An 18,601-nucleotide genomic window follows, 5' to 3' on the forward strand; every position below is an offset into this window, starting at 1 on the left:
CTCTTTTCTTTTAAAGAATGATACCTTGGTATTATTTGGTTTTATCTATTGGACATTCTATCAATGTCTGTTCAGACGGTGAGAAACATTTCATAGGTTCTTGTTCATAATAATCTGTATATTTATTTTTTTCCAGTGGCCTTCATGGTTAATTTTATGAACATTGCTTCTGGTTATGTAGTTGGTTTTTACTTCATTCAATGTTGAGGATGAAGACTATGAAGGTTATGAATATTGCCTTTTTGGGCAGCTTTCAGAAGTACGCGTTGTTTATTTGAATCGCTTTGTCCAGGAGGTAAACCTGATTGTAAATACTTCATCTCCATTTTTCTTGTTCCTTTCTATTATGGCTGAAATTTCTCATATTTCTGAAATTTGATATGTAGGTTGTTAGTTACTTTATGGGCCTTGTTCCTAATAGTTCAAAAGGTGTTGTCAAATTGAAAGATCAAGTAACAGATTCCGAGAAGTGGTTTATGACTAGTGAAATTGAAGGATCACCTGCTGTAAAGTTGGATCTTTCACTGACAAAACCCATAATTTTAATGCCTCGGAGAACAGACAGTCCTGAGTACGTGTACCATTGTAGATAGTTTATATTCATATTTTACTTTTGTACATTATGGTATATTCGTGTAATTTTTTTAATTTTCTTTGGCAGTTACTTGAAGCTTGATGTGGTTCACATAACTGTCCAGAATACCTTTGAGTGGTTGTCTGGGAGTAAAAATGAGCTGAATGCCGTTCATCTGGAAATTTTGACTATTCTGGTGAGAATCACTAGCTGTCTTCAGTAGCCGTATTGAGATGGTGGATTCAAGAATATACCTGCAATTGGCTTGATCGGAGAAGCTTTTGTTTCTTATATAATACTCAGAAAATTAGAAACACTACCAGCTTGATGTTTCAATTAGAATTGCCGGGCTTCTTTTATGGACACAAGCTTTCAACCCCTTGTTTGCAACCATTGTTTCCATAATTATTTTCCAACTACCATTATAATTTTTTTCTCATGCTTATAATTCCCGACTCTTTTTTATGTACTTAGGTTGAAGACATCAATCTAAATGTTGGTACTGGATCAGATTTAGGTGAAAGCATAATTCAAGAAGTTAAGGGTGTTTCTGTTGTTCTTCGGAGGTCACTCAGAGACTTGTTCCATCAAATACCCAGTACAGAAGCTGCAATCAAGGTAATGTATTGAATATTATCTAGAGCTCAAGTCTCAAAATGAAGGCATGTAGATGTCTATTTATTCTGACCCTGGGATTTTCAGATAGAGGAACTTAAAGCTTCACTGTCAAACCAAGAATACCAGATAATAAGCGAATGTGCAGTGTCTAATTTTTCTGAGACTCCACGTACGATGCCTCCATTGAATAACTTTGCAACATCTTCTGAAGATGTTATAGAATCTGTCATTCCTCAAGCTCCAGCTGGCATTGAATCTCGAACTCTAGATAGGGAACTCTGGATTACAGTGGAAGTTTCAGTTGCCATTAATTTGGTTGAATTGTGCTTACATGCGGGGGTAACTGGAGATGCATCTTTGGCCTCAGTGAAGGTACATCATTTATACTGCATATGTGTATGGTCTTGGATGTTCTATTCTTTCTTTTAAGTGCATGCGACATAGTTCAGTCGATATAATTTGTGATGCCAGCTTGTCAGTTTCATCTCTAATTTTGCATGTGTGTGAGACTGACAGTTTCTTGTTCTCTCTTTATGATGTATTACTTGTGTTGTCTGTAGTGGCCTGGGGGTTTGGGCTGGGGGGGGGGGGGGTGTGGGGGGACCAATTGTTGGCCAATAAAATTTAGAAATATAGGGAAACAAATGGACAGTCTACCGTGTGATATATCCTTGAATGTGGACCGTCATCTGCATCAGTATTTTTAAAATTATATTTGTAGTTGAGCTTTGAGATTGTTCAACTGGGAGTATTATTGCATGTTTATGTAGAATGAAACTTTATCGTTTCCTTGTTTAACCTCTCTATATTCTCTTCTTATACAGGTAAGTGGTGTGTGGCTACTTTACAAGTCTAATAGTTTGGGTGAAGGTTTTCTATCGGCGACACTTAAGGATTTCAGTGTGATAGATAACCGTGAGGGGACTGAAGAAGAATTCAGGTTAGCAATAGGAAAGCCTGAGAACATTGGTTATGGTCCTCTAAAGTTACTCTTCGATGATGAACAGTGGATTGATGCAAATGTAAAAAAAGAGAACGACTTTAAGCTGGTTACTACTATGCTTATTCTTGATGCCAAGTTCAGACAAAACTCATCTTTCATTTCTGTATCTCTCCAAAGGCCACAACTACTGGTGGCACTCGATTTCCTGCTGGCGGTGGTTGAATTTTTTGTTCCCTCAGTTGGTAGCTTGCTGTCAAGTGATGAGGATAAGAGCCCTATGCCTGTAGTTGATGCAATCATTCTGGATCAGTCAATTTACAGTCAACCTTCTTCTGAATTCTCACTATCTCCTGAGAGACCCCTAATTGCTGATGATGAAAGATTTGATAATTTTGTTTATGATGGTAAAGGTGGAGTACTGTACTTAAAGGATAGGCAAGGGTTTAATCTTTCACAACCTAGTACGGAGGCTATAATCCATATTGGAAGTGGTAAAAAATTGCAACTCAAAAATGTTGTCATCAAGGTATCAAAATATATATGTGTGTGTGTGTGTGTGTATATATATATGTATATTCCGTCATCACCGATATGAGTATGGGAAATCATATCTGTGCAAAGAACATTGACTAATTTCTTAACTGTCCTGAACAGAATGGGTTATTCTTGGATTCCTGTATTTTGCTTGGAGCCAACAGTAGCTATTCTGCTTCAAAGGAGGATGGGGTCTATCTTGAGGGAGGGGATGAAGATCCTCTCCAGAACCGTGCAAGCGAAAATGTCAATGGTTCACCATCCCAAAACTCTGCAGTTGATAGATCTGTGGAGTTAATCATTGAGTTTCAGGTCAAGTGTTTGTTTTGATTGTCTGCCTTTTTCTTACATGGTTTGTTTAAGAATGTGAAAGATGGCGTATTTTTATGTCTTTGGGTTGATGTGTGTGATTGTTTCATCCTTGTTTCATCTCTAATGTCTTAATTGATTTCTACATGAATTACTCAATGTTGAATATTTTCAGAAGTTTATAGTTCATCATTAACATTGTATGTATTTTTTGTGGTTCCCTTGTAACTGAAATGTTTCTTTCCAGGCTATTGGCCCAGAGTTAACCTTTTACAATGCATCCAAAGATGCGAGGGAATTGCCGATGCTTTCCAACAAACTTTTGCATGCGCAGTTGGATGTCTTTAGCAGGTTATTTATAATCCATGCGACTAAAATACCTTTTTTAAGGAAATGCTACACGATGCATCTCAAATTCTGATACCAAATTTGATTTCCCATTTTCATTCTTTGAATTTGAAAAACAAGCTGCAAAGGCGTATGAAATGTGTCCTAAAATTAACATGTTGCAGAATACCCAGAAAGAATATATCAACATTTAGCCTAACTGACAAGTCAAAATATGAATCTCGAAAATTTATTGGACTTGGACAAAACCTGTTGGGGCTTTATTATTTATTATGCAAAATTTCTGTGACATTAAAAAGCATTATTGGCAAGTCTGAAACCAGTATCTGAAATTACATTACCCCTCTGAATAAAATTCTGATTTATTATCTATAGTAGAATTCTAATGGTGCTAGTTAATAAGTACTATTTAGGATGTTTCTTAATCTTGTTAACTGATAGGACTTAGGGCTAAATTAGGGCTGACTTTTATTGATTAAATCAAAAGAAAACAAACAATCAATCCTGACCTACAATTCGAGAGGTAGGTCAATCTCTCCCAAAACTCCTAATGGTTCCTAATACCAGACAAAACTCAACATAAACCCTAAATGACTCCATCATCTCTTATTTATAGCTAAACCCTAATTAATAATAAAGTTACTAAATTGCCCCTGCCCCTAAAATTACTAAACAGCCCCTGCCCCTTTATATTTGCGCCTAACATAAGTTTTCATGGACCTAACATTAACATATACTTTCTAGTTTATGGCCGTTTTCTGAAGTCATATGTGATAGATTGCTTCCTAGAATAATCTAGACGTTGAAATCTTTCTTCATAGATATTTGGTTTCAACTCCCTTCTGCCTTTTTTTTAATTCTTCTTTTTTCAATTTTGCCGCAATTCTGAAGTACCCATGCATCTTTCAGCCCAACCAGATTGACTGGATAAAACTTAATATTATTATTTTATGATCCATGATGCTCATAGGGGCTCCATACTTGTTTACTTTTAGAGAACCAAGATGTGATGAGAACAGACCTGACACACTAATAAATTATGTTGACTCCTGTACCTAACTTCTATAAAGCAACTTTTGTTAAGAGCAAGCTCAAATGGCATGATAAGGAACTTGTAAACCTATATCTGGTAACAGAAGTTGATTTGGTGTTGATTCAGTCGCTTTGAAATTTTAGCACCTTCATCTGGAAAATACGTCGAGGAAAACCATACATTTTCTTTTTTCATCTTCATATTTACCGATATTTTTAATGTATTGAAGTGTATAACTGTTGCTTTTTTTTTTTCTCTTCTTTTTTAAAATTATAAAGTAGATTATCTAAAATGAAGTAATTGGAAAATGACATTTGGGTTTATGCTGCAATCAGACTTGTTATGAGAGGCGATACCCTTGAAATGACTGCAAATGTACTTGGTTTGGCAATGGAGAGTAATGGAATCAGAATTCTGGAGCCTTTTGATACCTCTTTAACGTATTCAAATGCATCTGGGAAGACCAATATACATATATCTGTTTCAGATATATTCATGAACTTTTCATTCAGCATTTTGAGACTATTTTTAGCGGTCGAAGAGGACATTTTGACTTTTTTGAGGACGACATCAAAGAAGATGACTTTTGTCTGTTCGCAGTTTGACAAAGTTGGGACTATTAGAAGTATGCAAAGATTTACTTGGTTCCTGTCGCTTTCTGAGCATACGCTCAACTGGCACGAATTTATGTAATGGCTTGTATTGTTGACTAAAACTCTGTTGTGCTTGGCAGATTCCTTGAGTGATCAAGTATATGCCTTCTGGAAACCCCATGCACCCCCTGGCTTTGCAGTCCTCGGTGACTATCTGACTCCATTGTCAGTGAAAACTCTAGTTATCTCTTGTTTTGGGATTTTTTTCTTTATGGTTCTTTGTGTTGAATATACATATTAATTGTCTTCACATGACAGGGACAAACCACCTACTAAAGGAGTTCTTGCCGTCAATACTAACTTTGCAAGAGTCAAAAGACCCGTATCTTTTAAATTAATTTGGTCACCTTCAGCTGGGGTTATATCTGATGAAGGTATATCGAATTATGATTCACGACCAAATAGTGTCCTCAGTGAAGGAGACCATTGCTGTTCTGTTTGGTTCCCGGAAGCACCCAAAGGTTATGTTGCAATGGGCTGTGTTGTTTCCCCAGGAAGAACACCACCGTCACTGTCTTCTGTTTTCTGCATCTCAGCTTCTCTAGTATCTCCTTGTTCCCTAAGGGATTGCATTACCATCAGCCCTACTGATATGTATGTGTGAAAATTTTCCTGTTATCCATCCATTTTAACTCCATATAAATACAGATGGATGTGTGTGTGTGTGTGTGCGCGCATTTGTTTTGTATATATGCTTGTATGCTTATTGCTGGAAACATCTGCTAGCCAAGATTTGTGTAAAAGAGGCTCTGCTGGTCATTAATATCCTTCTTGTGAGATTACGTAAGTAAAGTTTTACTCACGTGATGAGCAGTTTAGGAAGGTTTTTGACGGTGGTTAAAGGTAGATTTTGTATCTATGTATGTCTATTGCTCAACGAATCTTCCTGACCAACATGGTTAAGTTGCATCATAGAAACAGAAAATTTTGCATATTCAATCTTTAAAATTTTGTGTTCTGGAAAGTGATGCGGGTTGTTAATGTCATCCTAGCAAGGCTACTGATGTAAGATTCTACTTACTTGATGAGCAGCTTAGGAAGGTTTCTGGCGATGGATAAAGTTAGTTCTTGTTTGTTATACGAGAAAATATGGAATATTGCGTATACAAATTTTTACATGGGTGCTTGATATCTGGATTAGTTTTTTTCTTCAAAATGACCTGCATTTTTTCTTAATGATTGTGCAGGTGTCCATCAAGCTTGGTATTTTGGCGTGTGGATAATTCTGTTGGAACTTTCTTGCCAGTAGATCCCTTGACTTTCAGCATTTCAGGTAGGGCATATGAACTGCGTCAGATGATTTTTGGTTTTCCAGAAGTCTCTTCAAAAGCATCTGCGCATTCCTCTGGCCGAGCTTCTACCAGTCATGTTCACTCAGCACAAATGCAAGAGTCAGGAGTTGTAAACTCAGGTAGACATTTTGAAGCTGTTGCTAGTTTCCAGTTGATATGGTGGAATAGGGGTTCAATCTCAAAGAAGAAATTATCCGTGTGGCGTCCAATAGTCCCTGAGGGTATGGTATATTTTGGAGATATTGCAGTTAAAGGGTAAGTAAAGCTTTATAGTATCTTCCTTATACATTTATTTTTTTGTTCTGCTAATTAAAGGATTGAACTTTGATGATCTAGGTATGAGCCGCCCAATACATGCATTGTTCTTCATGATACTGGAGATGATGAACTTTTCAAAATTCCTTTGGATTTCCAAGTTGTTGGACAGATCAAGAAGCAAAGGGGATTGGAGAATATTTCTTTCTGGCTTCCTAAAGCTCCACCTGGTTTTGTTTCTTTAGGTTGCATTGCATGCAAGGGCACACCAAAACAATATGATTTCACCAGGTTAAGATGTATACGCAGTGATATGGTCACTGGGGATCAATTTTTGGAAGAAAGTGTATGGGACACTTATGATGCCAAGCTTAGAGTGGAACCTTTTAGCATATGGATTGTTGGCAATGAGTTGGGGACCTTTATTGTCCGCAGTGGCTCCAAAAGACCTCCTAGGAGGTTTGCCTTAAAACTGGCAGATCTGAATGTTCCAAGTAGTTCAGATGATACAGTTATTGATGCAGAAGTTAAAACATTTTCTGCAGCACTTTTTGATGATTATGGTGGCTTGGTAAGAATTCATATTACGAGTAGTTTCATTTAAGGAAATTTGAAAAAAATTTATAGTAGCTTTCGCACTTACTTTGGTTTATGCTAGAATTAGATGAGATCTGTATTTGTGAATAAACTGAGGAGAAAGCCAACTACGATTTCCTGGTGAAGCAGTCTTGAAATTATTTTATGCATGTTTTTATCTTGCTTCTCTGTTTATCCAATTTCTAAATGGGTACTGGCACATTACCATCCTTTCTTTTGTTCCTACTAGGTTCTTCCATGTAAATTCTTTCTTCTTATATTTTGAGCCTTCTGATATAAGTCTGCTTCACCAGAAAGTCTGTTCAAAGAAGGAAAATGACTACGGCTTCTTGCTGTTAAAAAGTTTCATGATTTCGCACGTGGTATGAAATGCCTAATGTAGAGGTGGTAACTAAGATTCAAAACTCTAGAAATGCATGATTTCATTTATTTCTTACTGCTTTCATTCCAACTTTTTTTTCCTTCCCTGGCAGATGGTCCCTTTGTTTAACATCTCACTGAGTGGAATAGGGTTCGAGTTGCATGGGAGAACTGACTACCAGAATTCCACCGTCAGCTTTTCTCTGGCTGCAAGATCATACAATGATAAGCATGAATCTTGGGAGCCTCTTGTTGAGCCGGTAGATGGATTTTTAAGGTACTATATTCTACGATTTATCAAATTGAATGTAAATATGAATGATTGGAAGTATGTATAGTTGTCAAATTCTCTAAATCTTGCATGCTGATTCGTAGAAATTTCAATTTTGCTTTCATGAGAGAAAATCAGTAACTCGAAAGTACTTGTTTGGTGATTTTCTTTGCTAGTTTGTTAAATACTTTTCATAGCTTGTCAGAAGTTCAATACTGCTTAATTGAGGTTTTATGCTTTTTTCTTAATGGAATTGGTCACTCCTGGGAAAAAGAATATTGTTCCGAATTCTGAACACCTTGTGGTAGGAAGTCTTGAGCTTAGTAATTATTGAAACTGTACGAATTCTAGTTCCGCAATGGCGTTTTCCACTTGTTCCCTCCTTCTCATGGTGATGGAGTACTGGTTTGTGTTTACTGTGGATTTTATCTATCATGCCTACTCATCAGCTTTTCTTTTTTCCACTCTCATGGCACCATCTTCTGTCTAAGAAATTCTAGTTTTATGTGAGTGCCTAATTTGCTACAGGTACCAGTATGATCCCAATGCGCCTGGTGCAGCTTCGCAGTTACGTCTTACCTCCACTGGGGATCTGAACTTGAACGTATCTGTGTCTAATGCTAATATGATGATTCAAGCATATGCGAGCTGGAACAATTTTAATCATGTCCACAAGTATGATAGCACGAGGGTAAATTTCGTCTCTATAATATTGATTTTTTTTCCTCTCCCAATATGAAATATTGATACAGATATTAGAAAGATTAATGCTTCCACTCGTGTGTACATACAACGGTGTCTCCGCACATATATTCATACACGTGTGTGTGTTTATATATTTCTTTTTCTCTTTTTTCTGCTTTGTTGCATTTGACTGGCTTGTTGTGCCTAATCTGCTGACACTCCTGCTTATCACATTTATATAGGAAGCTTTTTCCCCAACTTATGGTGGACAATCTATCATCGATATCCATCACAAGAGAAATTATTATATAATCCCACAAAACAAACTTGGTCAGGACATTTTTATTCGAGCTACTGAAATCAGAGGATATTCGAATGTAACTAGAATGCCATCTGGGGATATGAAGCCTGTTAAAGTTCCTGTTTCAAAAAATATGTTGGATGCTCATTTGAAGGGAAAAACTTGCAGAAAAGCTAGGAGAATGGTGACACTTATTGTATTTGATGCACAGGTACGAATATAAACATGTTCATTTATCATGTGAAGGAGAATATTGCTTTCTCTGCTTTTCCTTAAAGTTTAAGTACTTTTGTTTGGGCCCTTGTTTTTAATCTTAGTTCTTAGGTCGAGCAGTATTTTAATATGATTTAAGAACATGTTTGACCTTAGGTTCCTATGTTCGAATGCCCTAGAATACTATTTCCTTTGATTAAATCAACACTAAAACAACTTTGACCACATAGTCTTCTATTTACGCACCCTTGTAATTTAGATGTATTTTATTTGTATGACAGAGCCCATATTCTATTGTAATCGATACTATTTCCGTTTTGTGTACTGATATTTAAACATCATAAGAGGGGAACTGTTGATGCTACAATATCACTGTAGCACACATAATGATAGCACTGTTTGTGCTACAGTGAAATCATTTCTGTCATGATGGTGTTTTGTTGGTGGTCAAATATCATTTTTCTTTCTGTTTTGTTAGTTGTTTTCCTCTGTTTAATCCTCTGCTTGTATGTGTTTGGATGTTAGTTCCCAAGTGTTGGAGGTTTGACTCACCAGTACACTGTAGCTATCCATCTTTCTCCAAATCAGACCCTTTCTGGTGACTCATCGCTGCATCAACAGAGTTCACGCACGCGTGGAAGCATCTCAAGTTATTCCTCCTCTTCTAAACTTGAAGTCGTTAACTGGAGTGAAGCATTCTTCTTCAAAGTTGATTCTCAGGTATGAATTTTGCTAATGTGTGTTTCTGTTCTAGTTTCTCTTCTATATAGATGTGTGTTCGTGTATTTTAAAGAAGTTTTCATTTTTTTCGAATGCCTAAGCTCTGGACCTGGTCCATGGTATTAACCACTTATTCTGCATGATGAGTTTGTTAAATAATAGGACTTTTTGAAATCTGATCCAATTATAGTCTTAAGCCATGTGATCCTTGGAAACGATTTGTGGAGGGAGAAAACAACAATTTGATTCACAATTCTCTATGTAGCTATGTCACTCTGTTGTCCATGATTCTATATTCTGTGCCCAAGATACCCAAAATAGTTGTTTTTAGGTGCATTCTAGCAGTCTATTTTGCCTAGATCAAATATTAAAATTCATTTCTAGTTTTAGCTAATTAACCCTTGATGAAAATATCACTTGGTGCTTTTGCATGCGTACTCGCAAGAACCTTCCTGCTTATATTCAAGCTGCCTTTTATGGTTAAAGTGCACTTACATTTCAAGTTGGTTTTCATGATCAAAATGCATTATCTCTTTGTTCTTTCTCTTTATTTTAGTATTTGTCACTGATTTTTACCTGTTTTGCAATTATATGGACATGCATGGGATGTACACATATTATCCATAAACTACATTCCAGTTAATTTTTAGTGTTGATATGCATTTGCCCAGGCAATAGAATTAATCTCTTTCTTTTGTAAATTGTTATGACGTGTAGTTGCTGATAAGCACTGTAGTTTTGAGTTCGTTATGTTGTGTATGAAAAATCATCCATCATAAAGCACTTGTGGTTGCTGATAAGTACTGTAGTTTTGAGTTCATTATGTTGTGTATGAAAAATCATCCATCATAAAGCCTCTCTCTTTCTCTTTCTGCCCTGGCTTTGGTGCAGCACCTTATATGACTGTGTAAACTGTTTCAGGATTACTACACAATTGAAGTAATAGTGACTGACATGGGAAAAGGTATTAATTTTTACATATAGACCTTTTGTTTGTGCTGTCAAAGTTACTTGAATAAAATTTTTTGAATTTGAATATTGCTGCAGTTGAACTTGGTAGAGGTTGTCAATATTATGGGAAAACTAAACTAATTTCTTCATTAAAATTATGCAACTTACTTTTCTGTCCATTCACATGCATTTGCTATCTTCAAATTCATCGTCGGAGCTGTTGAGTGTGTAACCTAAAACTGAAAAAAGGAAACATTCTGAACTCACAAAATTTGAAGGGCATTTGCTGATTCATTAGTTTCTTTTTCCAATAAAATACAGTTCTCTATCCATTTAAATCAAATCCTTGCTTTTACTAAAAAATGATCCATATTACCTTTCCATTTTTAAAATGAGAAATCAATCAGAAATATATAAGACAAGCAATATGTAAAATTCTGGAGAAATTAGAAAAGAAGCACCTAAACCACATCAATATGGAGTGTCTATGGTTTTCAGTAATATCCGTGCTGTTTTCTGAACACAATGATACCTCTAAAGGCTGCAAGGATAGATATTTCTAATGATTTTGTTACTGGCAACTATTGAATTTCTTTTGGATTACTTTCTGAACAAAGTTAGTTCAATCAATTTTTGAAAGAGAGAATGTCGGATGGACCGAAAGATCAAAAACACAGTGTTAGGCTGGTCTCCTGGCTTATGTGACCAGGGAAACTGAAGTTTACTTTTTTCCCAAAAAAAAAAAAAAAGGTTACCGGTGATTTGGGAAACCCTGGTTTGATACACTGGAGTCTGGACTATTTCTATGTCATATTAATGCATATGAAATTTGATTGAAAACTTTTAATAAGGTCAGATCTTGTCTTTACCTCAGAGATTTTGGTGAATTTGTCAAATGAAAAATCCAGAGTGCATGTTTTGGAATGCAATTCATTTGAGTGCTCTGGTTCTCTAACGTTAAGGCTTTAAATTATTGATAATGTATTTGCTAATGTTTTGTAATAGGAAAATTTACTCAGGCCCTAAAGAAAGATGATTGCTTATATTAGACTCATTTAGATCATCATTATTAGACTCATTTGTATCTTTGTTAACTTTCATGTTTGATATTGCAGGTGAACCTGTTGGATTCTTTTCAGCTCCATTGAATGAGATGGCAGTAGATGTTGAGGACTATGTATATCAGGATGACTACTTAAATAACTTAACCTGGATAGACTTGTGCTCAACAGAATCTATGGTAAAATCTCCTGTTTCATTTTCCTATTTTTCCCTCCGTGATTGAGGTATTCATGAGCAGATTTAATTCTGAAATTACTCTCTTTGTTGCAGAATGCAAGCCAAGTGGATAAATCTAAGAGTCCGTGTGGTAGAGTAAGATGTGCTGTACTCTTGTCCCCCAAATCTGAAGTTGAGGACAAAGATGAAACTGCTATTGGTGGCAGAAAATCTGGATTTATTCAGATCAGTCCTAGCACGGTGGGCCCGTGGACTATTGTGAGGCTAAACTATGCTGCGCCTGCTGCTTGTTGGCGCTTAGGCAATGATGTTGTTGCCAGTGAAGTAGTTGTCAAGGATGGCAATAGATATGTAAATATTAGGTCTCTGGTTTCAGTACTTAATAATACAGGTTTTGTACTTGATTTGTGCCTTGTGTCCAAAGCTTCCAGAGAACAGATGAGGACACAGCAACTAAATGGTTCGAGAGAGCATGGAAGTTCACAAAGAGTTGATGACAATATTCAGATAGATGAGTTCTTTGAAACTGAGAAATATGACCCGGAAATTGGTTGGGTTGGCTTTCAATCTATCCAAGATCACTCAGAAGGTAGAAGCTCCCATCAGGTGAGTTATTGCTGTGCTTGTTTGATTCCTCAAACATCAAAGTTCAATGCATCTTAGTTGTGGTTGTCTCTGCGTTGTAGCTGTTTGCAATTTCAATTGAACTAGGTTTTAATATCAGAGATAGTTTCTTTATCTCTACTTTTTTTTTCTTTTTCTTTGTTCCTTGCCCGAACATTACTGATTTTGCCTGTTGTTTTAATCATATTAAGTTTAGCTTTTTTATGCAGTCTGATATATTTTCTATTAGAACTGTGCAAGTATTTTACTATTGAACTGCTTAAAATGCTCTCTCTCTCTACACACCGTATATGTGTGATAATGTGTGAACTTCCACATACCCTTTTTTTTTTTTGTGGTTCTTTGTTAATCTACCATTGTGTTGGGTGGAGAAATGCTAAATATCGCACACATCATTCCCAAAAAAATTCATTGGGAATGAGATGTCATATGATTTGGCATTCAAGAATCCACAAAATGAATGCAAAATCATCTCGGATTGATTTTCTGGGATAAATTTTGGAAGGTGTACCTTTTTTTCATGTTGGGTGCTAGTCTTCGTTATTGTCTCTGTCCATAGTATAACTTAATTGGAAATCAATACCTAGTACTGAAAGTGGGGGTCAGTACTTGCATGGATTAACTCATCTCCCAGCTATGAAAATAAATCCTGATGAGACGTTTTCACTGTGAGTAAAGTCAATGGTAAATGATTGGTTTTGGAAGCCTTCACTTGTTTTGTATCCATGTTGTGTACAGGGAATTTCTGGATTTGAGTTAACATCAGGCTGGGAATGGATGGGTGATTGGTATCTGGATACATCATCAGTTAACACTGCTGATGGTTGGGTTTATGCTCCTGATATTGAAAGTTTAAAATGGCCAGAATCATTTGATCCTCTTAAGTGTGTTAACTATGCAAGACAAAGGAGATGGATCAGGAAGAGAAAACAAATATCTGACAGTGTGACACAGGAGATACCTGTTGGACTGCTGAATCCTGGAGACACACTGCCCCTTCCTTTATCAGGCTTGACCCAATCGGGACTCTTTGTCCTGCAATTAAGGCCTTCAAATCTTGATGGCCCAGATCAATTCTCTTGGAGCTCTGTCGTGGATAGATCTGGTCATCTAGAGGATTCCGGTAGACGCGAGGTCTCCTCTGAAATTTGTGTATCAAGTCTCATGGAGTCCGAGGAGCTGTTGTATTGCAACCAGATTAGTGGAACTTCTTCCAGCGGTTGTCAGAAATTGTGGTTCTGTGTAAGCATACAGGCAACAGAGATTGCAAAAGACATCCATTCTGATCCTATTCAGGACTGGATTATTATAGTCAAGGCCCCATTATCTATCACCAGTTATCTTCCTCTTGCAGCTGAATATTCTATTCTTGAGATGCAAGCAAGTGGCCATTTTGTTGCCTGCTGTAGAGGAGTACTTACTCCGGCAAAAGCTGTCAAGGTTCACAATGCTGACTTGAGAAACCCTATGTTCCTTTCTCTTCTTCCACAAAGAGGATGGCTGCCAATACATGTAAGATCTTAATGCAAGTCCTCTCCTTGTACATATGCTGTTACGTTTTATATGATCCTTTTACATTTTATTAACTTTATTCACAGGAAGCTGTTTGTATATCTCATCCTCAAGGAGTTCCATCTAAAACATTGAGTTTGAGAAGTTCAATTTCTGGAAGGTTCATCATATACTGCATAACAGTCTCCGTTGTACATTTTTTTTTTTTTTAAATGCACGATGAGTCTGAAATGTTCAAAAATCATGGTATATGCAGGATTGTTCAACTTATTCTTGAACAAAATTATGACAAGGAACACCAGCCACTGGCAAAAGTTATCAGAGTCTATGCTCCTTATTGGTTTGAAATTGCCAGATGTCCACCACTTACAATTAGGCTTCTGGATTCAGGGAAAAAGCATACACGGAAAATTTCCTTTCCATTTCAGTCTAGAAACTTCACTGAAGTAGTTTTTGAGGATATAACGGAAGAGGAAATATATGAAGGTCATACAATAGCTTCAGCTTTGAACTTTAATCTATTGGGTCTCTCAGTGTCGATCAGTCAAGCTGGCAATGATCATTTTGGACCAATCAAAGATCTTTCTCCTCTTGGTGACATGGTAGATGTCCAAATCAATTTTGTGAAGCCATCAGTTATCGTGAAGGCGGAGATGAATATTAATACTCATTTTTTTTTCAAATTATCTGGTAGGATGGATCACTGGATCTCTGTGCTCATGATGCTGATGAAAAATGTATGCGGCTTTTCATTTCTACAAAATCTTGCCCCTATCAGTCTGTACCCACAAAGGTTTCATTTTCTTCTTTTTTCCCTGGGTGTTTTGTGAATCTGCACATGCATTGTGGATCATCTATGTGCATAATGCTAAGTGTTTTACTTGTCTTTCCAGATAATATGCATTCGACCATTTATGACTTTCACAAATAGACTTGGTCAAGACATATTTATTAGGCTGAATGATGAAGATGAACCAAAGGTTCTTCGTGCATCTGATTCAAGAGTCTCCTTTGTATGTTATGAAGCAGCTGGAGCACATAAACTTCAGGTCAGTTAAATACATAACTTGGCAATATTGTTATTACTTTATCCTTGCTTTGGTTAGTTATTCTTTCTCTCTTTTGCTTTTTGGGGGGGTATAGCTTTTTCTTCTATGCCTTATGCACCTTATCTTGTTCTCGTAATTGGTTTGTGAATCTTAGAAGTTGAATATTGGCAAGCCCTTTCTCCCTTCTGTTATATCTTTTGTGGGATAAACAACTTTCCATGGCTATCTACTTATCTGTTGTGGAAAAAGGTTGTCATAATACTACAAAGTCATACCTCTTATCCAAGCTTGGGACGTCCAAATGAATGGTTAGAAAGAGCCAAGAGAAATTCAAGATATTGATTCATATAATGGTGATAGTAATTATAGATAAGTGATAACAAAGAAATGAACAGTTGAAGCAGACATAGAGCTTATATAATCTTAATTGTGTATTCCAGCTTGTATATTGCTACTATCACTTCTATGGGTCTGTAAAACCATTCCATATCCAGATAGCAAATAGAAAATTTAGTGTTTGTCATATTTTTATATACTTCTTGCATATCAGATTCCAGTTGGTTGCTATTTGTATGTACTACAGTTGCATAATCTGGTGCTTCTACTTTTGAGAATTTCAAATTCAAATTTTGCTGAGTTACCACTTGATCCTTATACCTAGTGCTAATACGTAAGGGGCTAAATAATTAAGCTTTCACATGTCTGACATCTCTTCACTTGCAAGGCATGTGGACTGAACACAACAACTATAATCTTCGTAATTTAACAAACGACTAGTTCACCAAACTCGAGCACAGGGTATTTTAGTTTAATTAATGTAATGGGGGAATCGGAACACTAGATCACCTGTACAAAACCTGCCATCATACCATGTTAAATCACCACTTGACCTAAAAAAGCTATTGATTATATGAGTTAAGCAAATTCTTCCAAATAGGTTGATGATTCATTCCTTTTTGCTTCCAACCATAGCCCACAATTTGGAAAATGTGTTTAGAATTTTGGTTTCTTCCAACTAGTGAGTATTGTTTAAATGTAGTTTGGAACTATCTTTAATCAAGGTATGCCATTCAAAATTAATAGGTACGACAGGAAGATACAAAATGGTCATATCCTGTTCAGATTCTGAAGGAGGACACCTTCTCGCTGGTTTTGAGGAGTCATGATGGCACACAGAGATTTTTTAGGACAGAAGTACGGGGATATGAAGAAGGATCTCGTTTTATAGTTGTATTCCGCCTTGGATCAACCAATGGTCTTATCAGGTATGTTTTGTGTATGATAATAAATCATCAATCACTGTGATTCTTTAGATATGGTGACTAAGAAAGTTTCCGTTAACCAGGATTGAAAACCGGACATTTGGTAGAAAGATCAGCATTCGTCAGTCAGGATTTGGTGAGGATGCATGGATTCAGTTAGAACCTCTTTCAACCTCAGCTTTTTCTTGGGAAGATCCTTATGGCCAAAAATCTATTGATGCAAAGATTGATAGTTGTGGTACCATTGGAGTTTGGAGACTCGAATTAGAAAGGACTGGGTTATATTCTGCAGAGCATGAACTAGGATTACAATTCCATGTTCTAGAAATGGGTTCCATCAAGGTTGCGAGGTTTACAGAGGTTAGCATATCAAGTTCACATGAAGAAATCAGGTCACTGACACCTGGAAATTGGGGAACTTCTCGCATGCAGAGAGAAACTCAGCACAACTCTTCACCGATCGAGCTAATAGTTGAGCTGGGAGTTGTTGGGCTTTCTGTAGTTGATCACAGACCTAAGGAACTTTCTTACTTGTACTTGGAGAGAGTTTTTGTGTCATATTCAACTGGCTATGATGGTGGAGCAACAAGCAGGTAAGAACAACTTCCATGATGAGTAGCGTTATTTCTTTAATTCTCATTTCTGGCTCATTCATTAAGGACTGGTACAGGACCTGCTTCTTTTTAGTAGTCTTAGCAAACTTTTGTTCCTGTTTATTGGTGGTGCATTTTCTTTTGTACAATGTTAATAATTAAGATACTGATCTTTTATTCATTTATCAAAATCCCTAGTACAAGATGTTATTCTGATTCTTCCTCATTGCTTTCTGTCAGAACTAGAATGTCAAATGTCCTATTTCAAGTTATGACCCCTTAAGTCTGCTCATTTTTTGTGCCTTTCAAGGCTTTAGTGTCAGCAAGTAGGTAGTGGGATAATAAACACAAAGCAAGTATGCTAATTGAGTAATGTTGTAAATTACATAATGGACCGCAAGTCCACTGCAAAAAACTGATAGGGAGCTCATTTTTCTTTTTTCTGATTTTATTTATTGTATTGTACCACATCTTTTTGTTCTGTTATGTTAGTGAAGAGGCTTGGGGCTGAGATGTTTCATAGAGTGTTTATAATCTTCATGATCAGAACATCTGTTTGCTATCAACAGGGTATTCGTTAGTAGAAATTTTGCCTGAACCGAATCTTATTGAATTTTGTGATCATTTATGCCAGGTTCAAGCTCATACTAGGTCATTTCCAGATTGATAACCAGCTCCCTCTCACTTTGATGCCAGTGCTTTTGGTACCTGAGCAGGCTACTGATATGCATCATCCTGTTTTTAAGATGACGATTACAGTACGCAATGAGAATACTGAGGGCATTCAAGTATATCCATATGTATATATTCGGGTAATGCCTTTTGTATCTTGAACCATGCTACATGTTATTTCTGTATTCATTTAATTTCATTAATTTAATGTGCGTAAGAAATGGCCCTATAGGTAACCGATAAGGTGTGGAGACTTGACATTCATGAACCCATTATCTGGGCTTTCGTAGATTTCTACAGAAATCTTCAGCTCAACCGTGTCCCTGAAAGTACAAGTGTCACGCAAGTTGATCCAGAGATTCGCCTGGTGTAAGACTTATTTTTCCACCTGTTTTTTTTTTTTTAATTGGAACAGTGGAATGCTTATATATTTCTGGATTAATTATATTTGACTTGTTAATACCAAGCAATCACACACTGCTTGACTGGAATTATGGCTTTTGTTTATTTGTTCAATTTTATCTTGGATTTCACTGCAAATATTTCTGGCCATCCATGACTCACATGAGCTAGATGTTATATAACAATTAAATGAATGCATATAAACTTTCATGGCAGGGAAATGAGAGGTTTCTCTGGTAAGAAAAATGAGGTAAATTAAGAGGGTGTGTGTTTGTATGTGTGTATGCATGTGGTTATATATATATATATAGACATACACAGACACACACACATATATATAAATTGTTTTGGGAACATTTTCACAATTTAAATTTTCTCTATCTTGGTAAATATCAATCAACTTCTAGAGTTCGCATGCAAATTTCCTTGCCTCTATTTTATTTAGTATATCATCCATTTTCTATTGTATTATAATGCACTCGCCCCCCCCCCCCCCCCTATCCCCCTTTTTTTTTTTACCCCCTGGTTGATGGATGTCCATATCCTGGGGTTGCTCTTTCCTGTGGCTTGTAACTTGGAACTGACTACGTAC

At 36.5% G+C, this 18,601-nt stretch overlaps 1 protein-coding gene across 1 annotated transcript in view; it reads left to right on the forward strand.

The window, feature by feature from the left end:
• LOC18048233 overlaps positions 1–18,601 on the forward strand; it is a 44,266-nt gene that overhangs the window by 19,495 nt on the left and 6,170 nt on the right. Inside the window, exons 27-55 of the mRNA XM_024189119.1 lie at positions 182–295; positions 387–571; positions 662–770; positions 1,049–1,192; positions 1,277–1,564; positions 2,017–2,661; positions 2,790–2,981; positions 3,226–3,329; positions 4,695–4,984; positions 5,093–5,177; positions 5,271–5,606; positions 6,200–6,559; positions 6,641–7,130; positions 7,630–7,793; positions 8,316–8,478; positions 8,714–8,983; positions 9,511–9,705; positions 10,627–10,669; positions 11,772–11,896; positions 11,989–12,501; positions 13,258–14,031; positions 14,118–14,191; positions 14,288–14,633; positions 14,726–14,824; positions 14,925–15,080; positions 16,164–16,345; positions 16,426–16,935; positions 17,570–17,747; positions 17,840–17,976. Coding sequence (XP_024044887.1) covers positions 182–295; positions 387–571; positions 662–770; positions 1,049–1,192; positions 1,277–1,564; positions 2,017–2,661; positions 2,790–2,981; positions 3,226–3,329; positions 4,695–4,984; positions 5,093–5,177; positions 5,271–5,606; positions 6,200–6,559; positions 6,641–7,130; positions 7,630–7,793; positions 8,316–8,478; positions 8,714–8,983; positions 9,511–9,705; positions 10,627–10,669; positions 11,772–11,896; positions 11,989–12,501; positions 13,258–14,031; positions 14,118–14,191; positions 14,288–14,633; positions 14,726–14,824; positions 14,925–15,080; positions 16,164–16,345; positions 16,426–16,935; positions 17,570–17,747; positions 17,840–17,976 — 7,271 coding nt within the window. The remainder of the gene's footprint in view (positions 1–181; positions 296–386; positions 572–661; positions 771–1,048; positions 1,193–1,276; positions 1,565–2,016; positions 2,662–2,789; positions 2,982–3,225; positions 3,330–4,694; positions 4,985–5,092; positions 5,178–5,270; positions 5,607–6,199; positions 6,560–6,640; positions 7,131–7,629; positions 7,794–8,315; positions 8,479–8,713; positions 8,984–9,510; positions 9,706–10,626; positions 10,670–11,771; positions 11,897–11,988; positions 12,502–13,257; positions 14,032–14,117; positions 14,192–14,287; positions 14,634–14,725; positions 14,825–14,924; positions 15,081–16,163; positions 16,346–16,425; positions 16,936–17,569; positions 17,748–17,839; positions 17,977–18,601) is intronic.

Source organism: Citrus clementina, unplaced genomic scaffold (assembly GCF_000493195.1).
Source record: "Citrus clementina cultivar Clemenules unplaced genomic scaffold, Citrus_clementina_v1.0 scaffold_3, whole genome shotgun sequence".
NCBI classification, from domain to species: domain Eukaryota; kingdom Viridiplantae; phylum Streptophyta; class Magnoliopsida; order Sapindales; family Rutaceae; genus Citrus; species Citrus x clementina.